General features: G+C 39.1%; 1 protein-coding gene across 5 annotated transcripts in view; it reads left to right on the forward strand.

The window, feature by feature from the left end:
* The window catches only part of CSRNP3 (cysteine and serine rich nuclear protein 3), a 109086-nt gene that overhangs the window by 19438 nt on the left and 76882 nt on the right, over positions 1 to 12766 (forward strand). For 3 of the 5 annotated variants that reach the window (XM_017835174.1, XM_017835173.1, XM_017835176.1), the window contains exon 2: positions 11893 to 12064. The exons of 1 other annotated variant lie outside the window; for it this stretch is intronic. In XM_017835174.1, coding sequence (XP_017690663.1) covers positions 11917 to 12064 — 148 coding nt within the window. In that variant the 5' untranslated portion in view covers positions 11893 to 11916. Of the gene's footprint in view, positions 1 to 1523; positions 1720 to 11892; positions 12065 to 12766 lie in introns of those variants that run through there. One more of the 5 variants, XM_017835175.1, reaches the window with a different exon arrangement.

The following is a 12766-nucleotide window of genomic DNA, read 5'->3' on the forward strand; positions in this document are numbered from 1 at the left end:
CCATTTTAAGTAAAATACTAAATTACCTTAAACAAAAGCCAAAATCTAAATTACTAAGAAACGTGTTGTAAGCAAGAAATGCTGTTCCATTACTTAGCGTTGCTAAGAAATTTAATCTTTTAAAGAATTTATTATTTTCAATTAAGAATTTGTAGCCACTGCTTTTAGCAGTTGGACTCGATGATCCTTGTGGGTTCCTTCCAGCTTGGAATATTCTATGATACTCCTTTTTTTTAATCCTGTCCTTTATTATTTATTCCCTCCATATATCATAACTTCTTTTGTTGTTAGCTGGTCTTCAGTATAAATGAAAAATATCACTGCTATTTTTTCAATTTCTCCTTTCCCATTGGATGGCTTCCTGCTTGTGCCTAGAAAACAAAACAAATGGCATTTTCTTAGTAGGTTAAACATACCTCTCTTTTTCTTTTGTTTTGTTGGTATATATGTAATTTTTTTGTAGCATATGTTAGTCAGCATGCTGATTCATTTTTCATCATTGAACAGGGTATTTTTCCTGTTATGCAGTGTCTTAAAGGTAGTATTAAAATATTACAACGTATTGTTACACCTACAAATAATGAATCCTGTGCAAATTAATACTAAAATCCATTTTTAGCTGACAGCAGAAGTACCAAAGGTCACTTAAAGTAAAAGTTGAATACTTCATTTTGATTACTTGAAATCACAGACTCAGTTAGGTTGGAAAAGATGTCTGAGATCATTGAGTCCAACGTACAACTGAACGCCACCATGTCAGCGAGACCATGGCACTAAGTACCACATCCAGCCTTTCCTTAAACATCTCCAGGAATGGTGACACCACCACCTCCCTGGGCGGCCCATTCCAATATCCAGTCACCTTTCTGCAAAGAAATTCTTCCTAATGTCCAACTTAAACCTTCCCAGGCACAGTTGAAGACTGTCCTCTCATCCTGTCACCAGTTGCCTGGGAGAAGAGACTGACCCCCACCTGGGTACACCTCCTTTCATGTAGTTATAGAGAGGGTTAACCCTGAACCTCCTCTTCTCCAGGCTTAGCAAACCCAGCTTCCTCAGCCGTTGCTCATAGGATGTGCTCTCCAGACCCTTCACCAGTCTTGTTGCACTTCTCTGGACCTGCTCCAGCACCTCAATATCCTTCCTGAACTGAGGGGCCCAGAACTGGACACAGGACTTGAGATGAGGCTTCACCAGTGCTGAGTACAGGGGAACAGTAATGCTGGCCACATTATTTCTGATACAAGCCAGGATGCCTTTGGCCTTCTTGGCCACCTGTGCACAGGCTGGCTCATGATCAGCTGCTGTTGACCAGCACCTCCAGGTCCTTTTCTGCTGGGCCACTTTCCAGGCATTCTTCCCCCAGCCTGTAAGTTCTGTATGGGGTTGTTCTGGCCAAAGTGTAGGACCTGGCACTTGGTCTCCTTGTACCACATGTTGTTGGTCTCAGCCTGTCCCAGGTCCCTCTGCAGAGCCTCACTACCCTCCAGCAGATTGAGTCTGTGAATTTGCTGATGGTACATTCAATGCCCTCATTCAGTTCATCAGTAAAGATGTTGAACAGAACTGGGCCCAACACTGATCCCTGGGGGACACCACTAGTGACCAGATGCCACCTGGATGCAGCACCATTCACCACCACACTCTGGGCCCGGCCATCCAGCCAGTTCTTAACCTGGTGATATGAGTGAGAGGAAAGGATCTGGTATCTTCTATTAGGTAAGAAACTATTAACATACTAAGAAAGCAGATTATTAAATGGATTATAGAGACTTTTCTATGAGAAAAATAAAATTTAATCATAGCGGACCTTCTTATTGAGAATAATTTGTTTTCTATTGAGATAGACAAACCTGAGTTACATTAATTTTAAATCCCCCTTTTCTATGTACATAATTTAAGATTCCATGGAGATAATAAGTAAATCTAAACATGATTTGAGAAAGTAAAGGTGTGATATGTTGCTGGAAGTAGCATCATTGCATTTTATATTGGTAGTCAAGTTGTGCCAATTTGACATGAATCATTTGATTTTTTTTGGATATAGAAACAGAAGTTCTCATCTGGTGAAAATAGTAATGAGAAAGTTTGTTGCATATTGCCTATCATGCCTAGGTTGTGGAAGATGGTGATGATAACATGGAGGAAGTACTGTTGTTTTTTTCAGTTTGGTTTGGAGTTTTTTATAACAAGTTGCAAACAGATGAGCTGAAGTTTCTTCCAGGCTAGATTTTTCCAACAATTTTTAACATTGCTTGTTCATACCTGAAGAAAGACAGTTCTGTGCTGTACAGCTAATATCAGACCATGCAAGTGAAGACAAGCTATCTTAACACATTTGCTGCTCTCCAGAAAACCCTCAAACTATTCATTCATCTTGTTTCTAAAGTCTAATCTCCTAAAATGAGACCTTTTTTTATCTTGTCATGTAGAAGTAGTACCATTATTTTCAATAATTATGGCCAGAGCAAGGTATGAAGTATTTGGTCCTTCGTTACTTAAAATTTGCATCTTTGCTCCCCTTTCACCACTTGGACGCATACACACATCCCTTAATACAGAGACAGTTAAGCTGGAAAAGTTTGCTCCCATCTTTTTAGGAAAAAAAAAAAGGGAGGGGAGATGCAGTTCAGAGTGAGTTTTGCAAAATGTTTCAGTACATTTTTGTGTTACAGGTTCATACTATTGCTCTGGGAATTCAACTGGGGCATGCTGGATGGTTTTGTGAGTTTGTTTTATTTGTTTTGTTTGTTTGGTTTTCTGAAACTCTGTTAAAGACTGTGTATTTCAGAGGAGAAAATGGCTGCCCCTTGTGTCAAGATGCAGAGAACATGGGGCAGAAGAGGAGAGCTGTTGAATTCATGCTCTCTCTGCTGGCTTTCTTAATGATGAAGGAGCAACCAGGCTGTGTGTCAAACAGCAGGCAACAGGGAGCTGGGTACCGTTGTAATGGGGCTCCAGAGGTGGGAAGGCCCCCTTTGGCATTTGCCAGTCATGACCATGCTGAACTTTGGCAGGAGCATACTGAGATATACAGGATACTCTGCCATGTTGTGCAGTTCCTCTGCAGGCAGTGAGCAAGACTAATGTTCATGAAAGAACAGTGGGGGAAATCAGTACTGAAATAGTACAAAGAGGTGTTGCAATGAGCCAATTAGTATTACTACCTGGGCTAATCGGGGCAAAATTTATATAAAAGACTGCTTATTTCCAGCACTCAGGAAATTGATGACATTCCAATCTTGGTTACAGAGCTGGACCCTACTGCCATTCTTGCAGCTGGGAGCAGCATAATCCAAAACTGCTGTGCCAAAAGCACTGCTGCCACTCTCAGAACCTCACTCCAGATGCTGGGAAGGTGCTAAGCAAGCCAAATGTTATAAATCCTTTTGCAAAGAGGTGCAGTAAAGATGTGTTGTTGGTTTGCTGTCTTCCATGTAGCAGACAGACCAGTTCTCCCCATCAACTGCATGCTCATTCTGCTCTAAGGTCTGTGTATCTGTAGAAGCCAGTAGGACTGATAGCAGTGTTTTTTCTGTTTTCACACTTCAGTTTTATGAAGGGTTGTGACATCTCCTGGCCAGACCTTTGCTTCAAGTAGTCCGGCAGTACTGTCTAAACAGTAGTAAACCTTTTCTGGGAGCATACATACAAACACTGAAATTTATTCTGGGATACAGATAGAAATTTCTTTTTTTCTTTAAAAAGAGCAAAAGAAAATCTTCTGCAGAGATTTTAGGTGAAGAGATTTTAATTAATGGAATTTCATCATGAAGACTTAAAAATCTGTAAGTGCCAAATACCAGATCTTCAGTAGTGTTACCTGAAGGCTTTTTGAAAGGACTTTGACAGGTGCTGCTAAAAGTGTCCTAGATTACTTATATGCAGGTTAGGCATTATGAACCTGAGTTTGTGACCCAGCTTCAGCATGTCTTTCTCCTGAATCTCCTGTGTCCCTCCAGGACTTCGTGTGATTTATGCATCTTTCATTCTCATAGAAGCAGTTCTTGCTGTAGCAAGCTTGGAAAATTGTTATAAATGAAACACAAGCTCAAACTAAACAGCTTTTTTGGATAAATCTCATCTTGACAGGAAAGCTGTCTTGCTGAATGCCTCTGAATACCTTTCTCCCTGGTTGCACCTTCATCATTGGAGACCTGTATGCTAAGCTCCTGGGTTCCTGGTTGAATTAATACTACCTCTTACTCGTGTTATTTTGCTCTCTGGGGAGCATGCTGAGAGAAAACTTGAGAACTAGCCTAGAATTTTCTTCTATTGGCTGAATCCTGAAAGCGTTTAATCAACTGTTGACATCAGTTGATGTAGCTAAGAGTTAGAAAGCCATTTCACTGCTGTTATATGCAGGACTCTTGCACTTAGATGATGGGGGGATATTTGCATGCTCGGTGCATGTAGGACCGTGTGAGATGCTTTTGGAAGACTAAGGGAGACAGATTGACCAGCATTGCATCCGTACTGATGGTAGAGACAGGAGGTGAACATATGCCAGCATTGTTTCTGCATTTTAAATTCCTTGCCAGTGGAGCTAGGTAGCATGTGTTAGTGTACAATAATGTGTAGGCAGTCTAAAAGATTAGTCGATTAGAACTCAAGTGTGAAATCAGGAGTGCTGTAAAGTGGTGGTATAGAAACCCTGCAAAGAGCAGACTTGGCAGGATTTGGCTTGCAATGCCAGAACAGATTCCCCAGGTTGAATTGTGCAATCTTATCCTGCAGGATTTACTTGGTACTGTGGACTTAGAAGCAATCAAAGAGAGGAAGACTTTTTCTGTTTTATGTTTGTGTAACTTGACCACTGCTGTAAGCACAAATATATGAGTAAGATTATACTAATGGTATTCCCTGTGCCTATACAGTGTAGTCTCTTAAGTGGGATTAGCTTGCTATGTGTTTTTAAGTTTCACATACTGTAGTACTGAAACTACCCAAGCCTACCTCTGGCAACTACTGCTTGTGATTAGAGCTGCCAAATACAGCAAAACATGTATTGCAAGCGTTAATTTGAATTCTGAACAGCTGTTTGATTCATGTTCGTGTACCTCTGTTGTTCACTGTTTGTAAGCATACATGCAAATGATTTTTTTTTGTCTGCATTAATGCAGTTCTTTACATGAATAGTCATTTTTAGAGGCAAATAATATTCTTTTTGTGAGTGATGACATCACTGAAGGTGCTTTTGCATTTGACTACCTTCTCCCCTCCCAAATTTAAAACTGTCAGTTACACAGAGCAATAATTCAGTGTAATATGTGGAACCAAGCAAGCACGTTGATTAGTTCACAACCATCTCTGCTGCTGACATTTATTCACAGGTAGAAAAAATGTCTTTAAAAAAATGAAGCTTTGTTTGCAAGCTAAGAAAAAGATCTAAATTCAAAACCAGCATTAATCACAACAAATAACCCAAACATCTCTACTTGTGAGCATCAATATTCATGATTTGACTGTGAAATTATTTGCCAAGTCTCCCTAGCATGTTATAGTACACGCTGACTGGCCAGTGGGTGGGAGTTGTTTGTGATGAGTACTTTGCAGTAATGTTTTATGTGTAACATCTGTTTTCTGCATCCTCCTGTTCAGTTTGAAGGCATTTGCTTAGAAGTGTTTTATGTTCAGAAGAGAATCTGTGTTGCTGCTACAGACTTTAAATTTTTCTGTATTTTCAGATGATACATTTGAGACAAAGCAAAATGCAGTGTGACTCATAGGACAGGTATTTATTTAATGCCTGCCTTTTATGTTTATTTTTGTTTCTATTTTCAGATAAAAATTTTTTTATCCAGATAGATTTTATCATGAAATGTGATCAGGTCTCAAGAAGGAATTAGTACAAAATAAGGCTTCAAAAATGAATCAAAGAAACAAATAATTAGATTTCTTCTCCTCCCTGTGCCCCCCAGCCCCAAGTGCCAATGTATTCTTGGGCTTTTTTTCTCTTGATTTTTCCTGAGCTTTAGTCAATAACTGATTTCTGTAGTGAGCCTTTTCTCTAACTCAGGAGGATATGTAATTTGAAGCAGGGTCCTATTTTATTATTTACTCCATATGGTACATGCTTGATGTTTGCCTACATAGGTATATTCCATGCTTGTTCAGTTTCCCAAGTGATGATGTATGAGCTGTATACTAGAGTGCTGAATATTGCAAAACATTTATTTGAAGATTTCGGCAAGAATGAAAATATCTTTGGTTTTGTCTTTGTGACTTGTCCTGATTTTGTCTGGGAAAGAGTTTGCTTTATTCTCAGTAGCTGGTTTACTGTTTTTTGGATTCAGTATGAGAATGATGTTGATAACACACTGTTATCAACAGTTGTTGTCAAGTGGTGCTTACCCTAAGTCAAAGACTTTTCGGTGTCTTCTGCCCTCTCAGTGAGGAGCTGCACAAGGAGCTGTGGTGAGCATGGCCAGGATGGCTGACCTGAACTGGCCAAAGGGATATTCCATACCACAGATCGTCATGTCCAGCATATAAACTGGGGAACTTACGTGGAAGGAGGCCAGTTACTGCTTGGGGATAGGCTGGGCATCAGTCAGAGAGTGGTGAGCAGATGTGTTGTGCATCACTTGTCTGTCTTGGGATCTGTTGCTCTCTCCCTCTCCTTATAATTGCAATTATTGTTGTTGTTGTTGTTATTATTAACTTTTGTTTCAATTATCAAATGATTCTTATCTCAACCCACGAGGTTTATCTTTTTTATTTTTAATTCTCCCACTGCAGGGTGGGGAGGGGGAGTGAGTGAGCAGCTGCAGGGTATTTATTTGCTGGCTGGTGTAAAACCACGACACCACTGCAGAAAGATTTTGTCAATTCACTTATTTTCATTTTGTCTGTTATAGTAGTATCTTTTAGCACATTTCAAAGCAATAGCTGAAGTGCAAGTTAGAAGACATGGTTTTTCCTCTCCTTACAGTGCTTATCTAATGTGGTCCCGGAGCCTTTTTTTTTTTGGTGGATTATTTTTTGGTTTACTTTTTTTCTGTCCATATGTGAGACACTGAGGATATCGCAACTTAAAGTTAGGTTTTGTAGAACAAGTTTGGCAATGTATGTTGTCACAATGCCATAAAAATTTCCTCTTGGGAGCACTGGTATATGAACGCACTGCTTCCCTCCCCTTCATTCCCTCAGTAATTCTAACATTACTCTTTTGGGGATTTTTACTGGGATTTGGAGATGCCTGCTGCAACGAGATTGTTATGAAGATTTTCTAAAATTTCCAGCCTTTTTAGGTACCAGAAAAAAATCAAACCAGCCAGACTTTTACATTATTTTACTTTGTAGGTTCCAGGTAGTATTGTGACTGTTTTAAATATATCCCCCACATTTACATGGGATTTTTGTCTTCTAGTAATAACATGTTGCCTCTGAACTTTTTAAATATATGGTGCCTGCCAATTTTCTGACATCATAGCAAGGCAAAGCCTGTTGCCATGGAGCTCTGAGGACCTGCAGTCAGCATACCTGCAGCTAGAGAAGTAGAGAAATGATCTCTTTGTAGGAGTAGTTTCTTCAGGGTGGAGGAAAACTAGGAAAGAAAGGAGGAAAAAATGAATGGGGGGGATGTTTAAGAAAGATGTATCCTTCTTGCAGCCCACATCCATCATATGCTTCTGCTGTGTCAGGTTGCCATTTTCTTGAACAATCCTTAACTGTGTCAGGCAATTGGTGTTTGACCTAGAGCTCACAGCATTGTGTGTTAGCTGGTTTTCCTTGCTTTAATACTCTGCTCCCTCCTTTTCAACTTTGTTTTGCTTTGCCGTGGATTAATGGCACATGAGCACGGTGAGGGATGGCAGAGGATGATGTATCACATCACTGTGCAAGGATTTTTTGTGTGAAGGATATATCAACAAACAGGAAAGCTTCCAGTGCCTGCTTGTTACTCAGTTGTGTGAATCAGCAGGATGCTGCTCCAAATGAATCATAGCTACCAGACAGCTATTTAGTAATCATCCAGAAAGGTCTGTTTCTAATTGAACTTTTCAAGACAACTTTTGCTCTTTTTGACCAAATGGGTAAGTTTCATATAGCAGATCTCTTAACTGTAGCTGGTGTTTGTTTTTCAGTATTTGCCTGTGAAGGCTGAACCTCACTGGTGTCTTACTGGAAGTCCAAGAATATTGTTTCACCACTCTGCATTTGTTTTTCTTAGTTATGTTGTCTAGTTCCTGTAGTCAGTTGTGGACTTCTGTGTACTGGATTCTATACCTATGTACATTTGCTCTTTTTTTTTTCAGAATACACGTATTGCTACAGTACTTCTGTGTTTGAGTTTTCCCATCCTGTGTGGTGGTACTTTTTCATGTGCCCTAAGTGACTTGTGTTAGCAAAATTGTACTGCTGTGTACTTACATTATCTGTAAGATTCCTCTTATCAGATACAAGATTTATGTATAGTTTTGCTTTCCATTCATGTATTGAAAAATTGACTTTTGTACATCTTTGGTGCCTTATCCCTTAAACTTGGAGGGTCTTCTGTTCAGATGAGGTTGGATTCAGATTTCTTTGAGACTGCAGTTGCTTCAGTTTGATTCCCCAGAATCTGAGATTACCAATTCAGTTGAGTTCAGTTGAGTTGAGTCCTGGTTTCCTGACTGTGGACTTACTGAATCTTTCGTGATATCACTAACTTTGTGACCTCACTGCTGATAGAAGTTTAACTGTTGCTTATTCTTGTTGGTCTCCGGCATATATCCCTGCCTTCCACTGGGATATACCACATAATGAGCAGAGAGCAGAATAACACTTTCATAAACAGCACTGGGTTGTGTGTCCCATGCTTCGTATGTCCTGGTTCCTGGAGAAGTGGGTCTCGCTGGTACTGCGGGATGCCTGTGTAAACACGGCAATCAGATAGAGCATGCCTTGTGTGCTACTGTGCAGATGTGCCTCTTTCTGAAGAATATTGGCTTATGGAGAGGCATCTGTTTATACAGATGTTATTCTGAAGGGATCTCCCGCTGGTACATAGTGTATACAAACAGTTTTAAATACTCTCTAATCTATCTGTGTGATGGCCAAGCTCTTAAATAATGGAAGTGTCTCCTTTCTCCCACATAACATTTTCCTGGGGAGACTTGATAGCAGAAAGATTAGAATCAACAGATCTCGGGAAAGTGGCAACACCTAAATTGTATCGCAGCTATTTTGTCAAACAACCTTCTCAATAATCTTCGTAGAAGATATTCAGAACAAAAATCAGGCAACAGTCATGCTAAATATATATAATGGATAGTTATACCTTCTTTGTGTTGTGGTGATACGCAGGTTCTGCAGTATTCCTGTACCTCCTGGCTTATCTAAATCAGCTAGCTGGGTGTAGAGCTAACCTATATGCCATTTCCAAGGATCCTGGGAATAATTTGTTACAGTTCATTCTATAAATCTTAATGAAATGGCTTTGCTAGCAGGTTGTGGCACTTGTTGCAAATGTCGGCTGTACTAAAAGCAAGTAAATTTAAAACCCCTTGTTGTGAAAAATATTTGTTTCTGCCACTTCTTGTGAACAGTTCTGGCTGTTGAGACTCTCTATCTGCAACGGCTTTACTGATGTGCAAGATGCACATTAGTCATCCAGTCACTGTGTGGTATCGGGTGGAAGACAGTGTCTGACAAAAGGGCTTTTGTCTGGAAATCATCTCAGGCTATGAAATCGGATCTTGCTCTCTGACAGTCTGTGCACTAGTGATGATTGCAGCTATTAGGTTTGCCTTGCAGTGCACTTTTGACTGAGGTTCTTTGGATCTGGAACTCCACAACTCTTGTAGCCACAATTTCAATGGGCACAGACATGGATGTGATTTAGGTCTCGCTTGTACGATAAACTCTTTGTCAGCCCATTTCTCACTCTCTTCACTGAGATGTTTGAGTGTAAGCATTTTCTTTCTCACACTCCAGCTGCTTCTTTACCCTCTTCTGCAGTCAAGCTGTAATCCTGTGGATTTGATATTGCAGGCTGTTGCCATGGAAATAATGGTGATTTCACAATTTCAGTGCTGTAAGCACTGCAGGAGGCAATGGAAAAGGTAGTTGGCAAGAGATATAGTGAGGATGTGGGGGACAATTCAGAGGAGTTGTTTCTAAATCTGTTTTTCGGGGAGGGGGTAAGGGGTTTCTTCCCCCTCTTTATAATTGTGGAGTTTCAGTGTGTGTGTGTTTAGTTCTTTTCTTTCTTTTTCTTTCTGTGTGTAAATGTGTTTTTACTAAAGGTTGATTCATAAAAATGTCATGTATTCTTACATTTTTTGCAAAGGTTATTACAAAGTGATGCTAAATTCTCCTTTCCATGTCCTCAGAATAAAAATACAATCCTTTCTTTGCAGTTCATAGCAATTCATTTTTGGACAAAAGGGCAGAGGTTGAGATCTAAGCATATTCTGTTTGAGTCATATATTTAGCCTGAAGAAATCCCTTTCAGGAAAACATTTTTTTCATAAATAGTAAAACAAGCTGAGAAAGTCATGGTGAGCATATGCATTCAAAGCTGTCTTACTGAGAGTATTAAACCCAATATATTCGTTATTTAATTTTTAGTGTGCTCTGCATATGAACAAGTTGGGAGCTGAAAGTCATGTTTATGCAGCATCTGTTCTTAGCATTATGTCAGGATTCCACCTCTATACTGAAATCTTTTCTCTAATTTAGGCACATTCATAAAGGTAGAGTGAAGCTTACTGGAGGAAATAACTTTGTTATAAAATCAACTGAATTGGCAGCTTAACAAGATGAAGGCAGTGGCATTCAGAAGCATGAGAACTTTTGGTACTATATGCTTAAAAGCATCAAACAGCAACCTTTTTTCCCCAGCTATTTACAACAGCGTTTCACTGATAAGCCTAGTCAGAGAGTAGATGTTATCTGTAACTTTTAACTTGAGAGCTTAGAATTAATTTTCAGTCTTCAGTAGAATGTAATCAGTAGTGATGGTGACAGTAAACTAGCAAGATATTTTTTAATTAAAGATAGAGAAAAAATGTTTCAGCCCATCAGATGTGTTAAAATGATCTAGGAATTGCTTTAAAATATTTTGATATTTTTCTGCTTGGTATTTTATAAATGGGTATATGAAGATCAGCTGTTATATATGAAAGAGAAACAATAAGGAATATTCAACATGACTCTGGCTTTGTTGGGCAATGTTATTAGGAAGTCAAGTCCATAAGGATAGATTCAGTCCCTTGATACTTGTTTGAATGGAAATAGTCTACATGTGTTCCAGTACTCATATCTGAATTTCAAAAAGGCTATGCAAGAAACTCCTGCATAAATTAAAATGACAAAATGAGCCAGAACTGTGTTTGCAGGGCCTGCCCTGATGCTAAGTGTGTCATACAGCTCTCAAATCTAATTGCAAATGTGGGCATTTGTTAGTACTGAGTATTACATAAATCAGACCTTTAAAATAAATGAAAAGAGAATATTTTTTTCTGAACTATATTAATTAGTGAACACTGATTTTTGTCATGCGATGTTTCTTGGTGCCAAGTAAGTTTCTAAGTGTTGTATAAAGGCACATTTTTGGTGAATTATATTGGAGTATGTATACTTTATGCTTGGCCCAAAATTGCTGCATCACTGAAATATATATATATTTACACATGAGATTGGTTATAGAATTTTGTCTGCACTGGCAGAATACAGGTAGCATCTACATTACAGATGATAAATTTACATGACGGATGACAAATATACCGATAAGGGTTTTTTGACTCCTTCTTGGAAAAGTTGTTTAAAACTCTTGGTAAGGAGCCGTTTAGCTACAGGTAGTAGCATCTGATTGGTATGTGAACTCTTCCAGGGTGAATGAATTGGAAGACCTGCACAGGAGACAGATGTGTCAGTGCCTCATTGCCTCTGTTCCTGTTACAGGTGTATGTTGAGAGCATTGCAGCGATGAGTGGAATTTTAAAGAGGAAGTTTGAAGAAGTTGGTGGCACCTCACCCTGTTCCTGTGTGTGGGAATCAGATGATGACATGTCTAGCAGTGAAAGTGCTGACAGTGGAAGTAATGTCCATCCATCCACTTCTAATCATTTTACTCGTAAGTACTAAAGTGATGTGTCAGGCACGATACTGCTTTTTATACAAGCTAAGAAAGGTTCATTTTACTTGTAAGAAATACAGTGAAGGCTATCTGCTTTTATTTTGAAGTGTTTTTCTGTTTTATTACATTTAAATGCTGACACCGTGAGGAAGTACTTATTCTTATTTCTGTGAAAATTTGTATGTCAAAGTGAGTTTCAGAGGAAACTCCACTTTTATGCTTTATCACTCATATCTAGTTAGTATGAAATGTTTTAAGTATATATGAGTATGTCTTCCATTTTGGGTGATGATTTGGGGGAAGAGCTAATACCAGCAGTAACTACCTTTGAAGGCCAGTGCTTCTGCTTAGTGCTGTGTGTTCAGAGTTGAGAGTAGAGTACACAATCTGTGACAGAATCTGATCAGTCATCCTGCCCCCTGAGCCAGTGCAATCATACGACTTTCAGTCTTTTTCTTTCACTCGTTACAGGAGTAAACAGATGAAGAAATTTATAATCCTTCCTGAGAGGGTGTTAGATTCATATTTGATGTCTCCATGAGACACTTGGAGGACGAAAATCCTTTTCTTGTTCCCACTCAAACAGCTGAACATGAATAGTTAATTTACAGCATATTTTTCTTCTAACTTTTCAGGTTGAGATTACCAGTTACTAAACTGTCATAAATTGTGGACTATATAAATCTTCATATTTGCATT

This window comes from Lepidothrix coronata, unplaced genomic scaffold (genome assembly GCF_001604755.1).
Source record: "Lepidothrix coronata isolate B3197 unplaced genomic scaffold, Lepidothrix_coronata-1.0 Scaffold250, whole genome shotgun sequence".
Taxonomy (NCBI): Eukaryota; Metazoa; Chordata; class Aves; order Passeriformes; family Pipridae; genus Lepidothrix; species Lepidothrix coronata.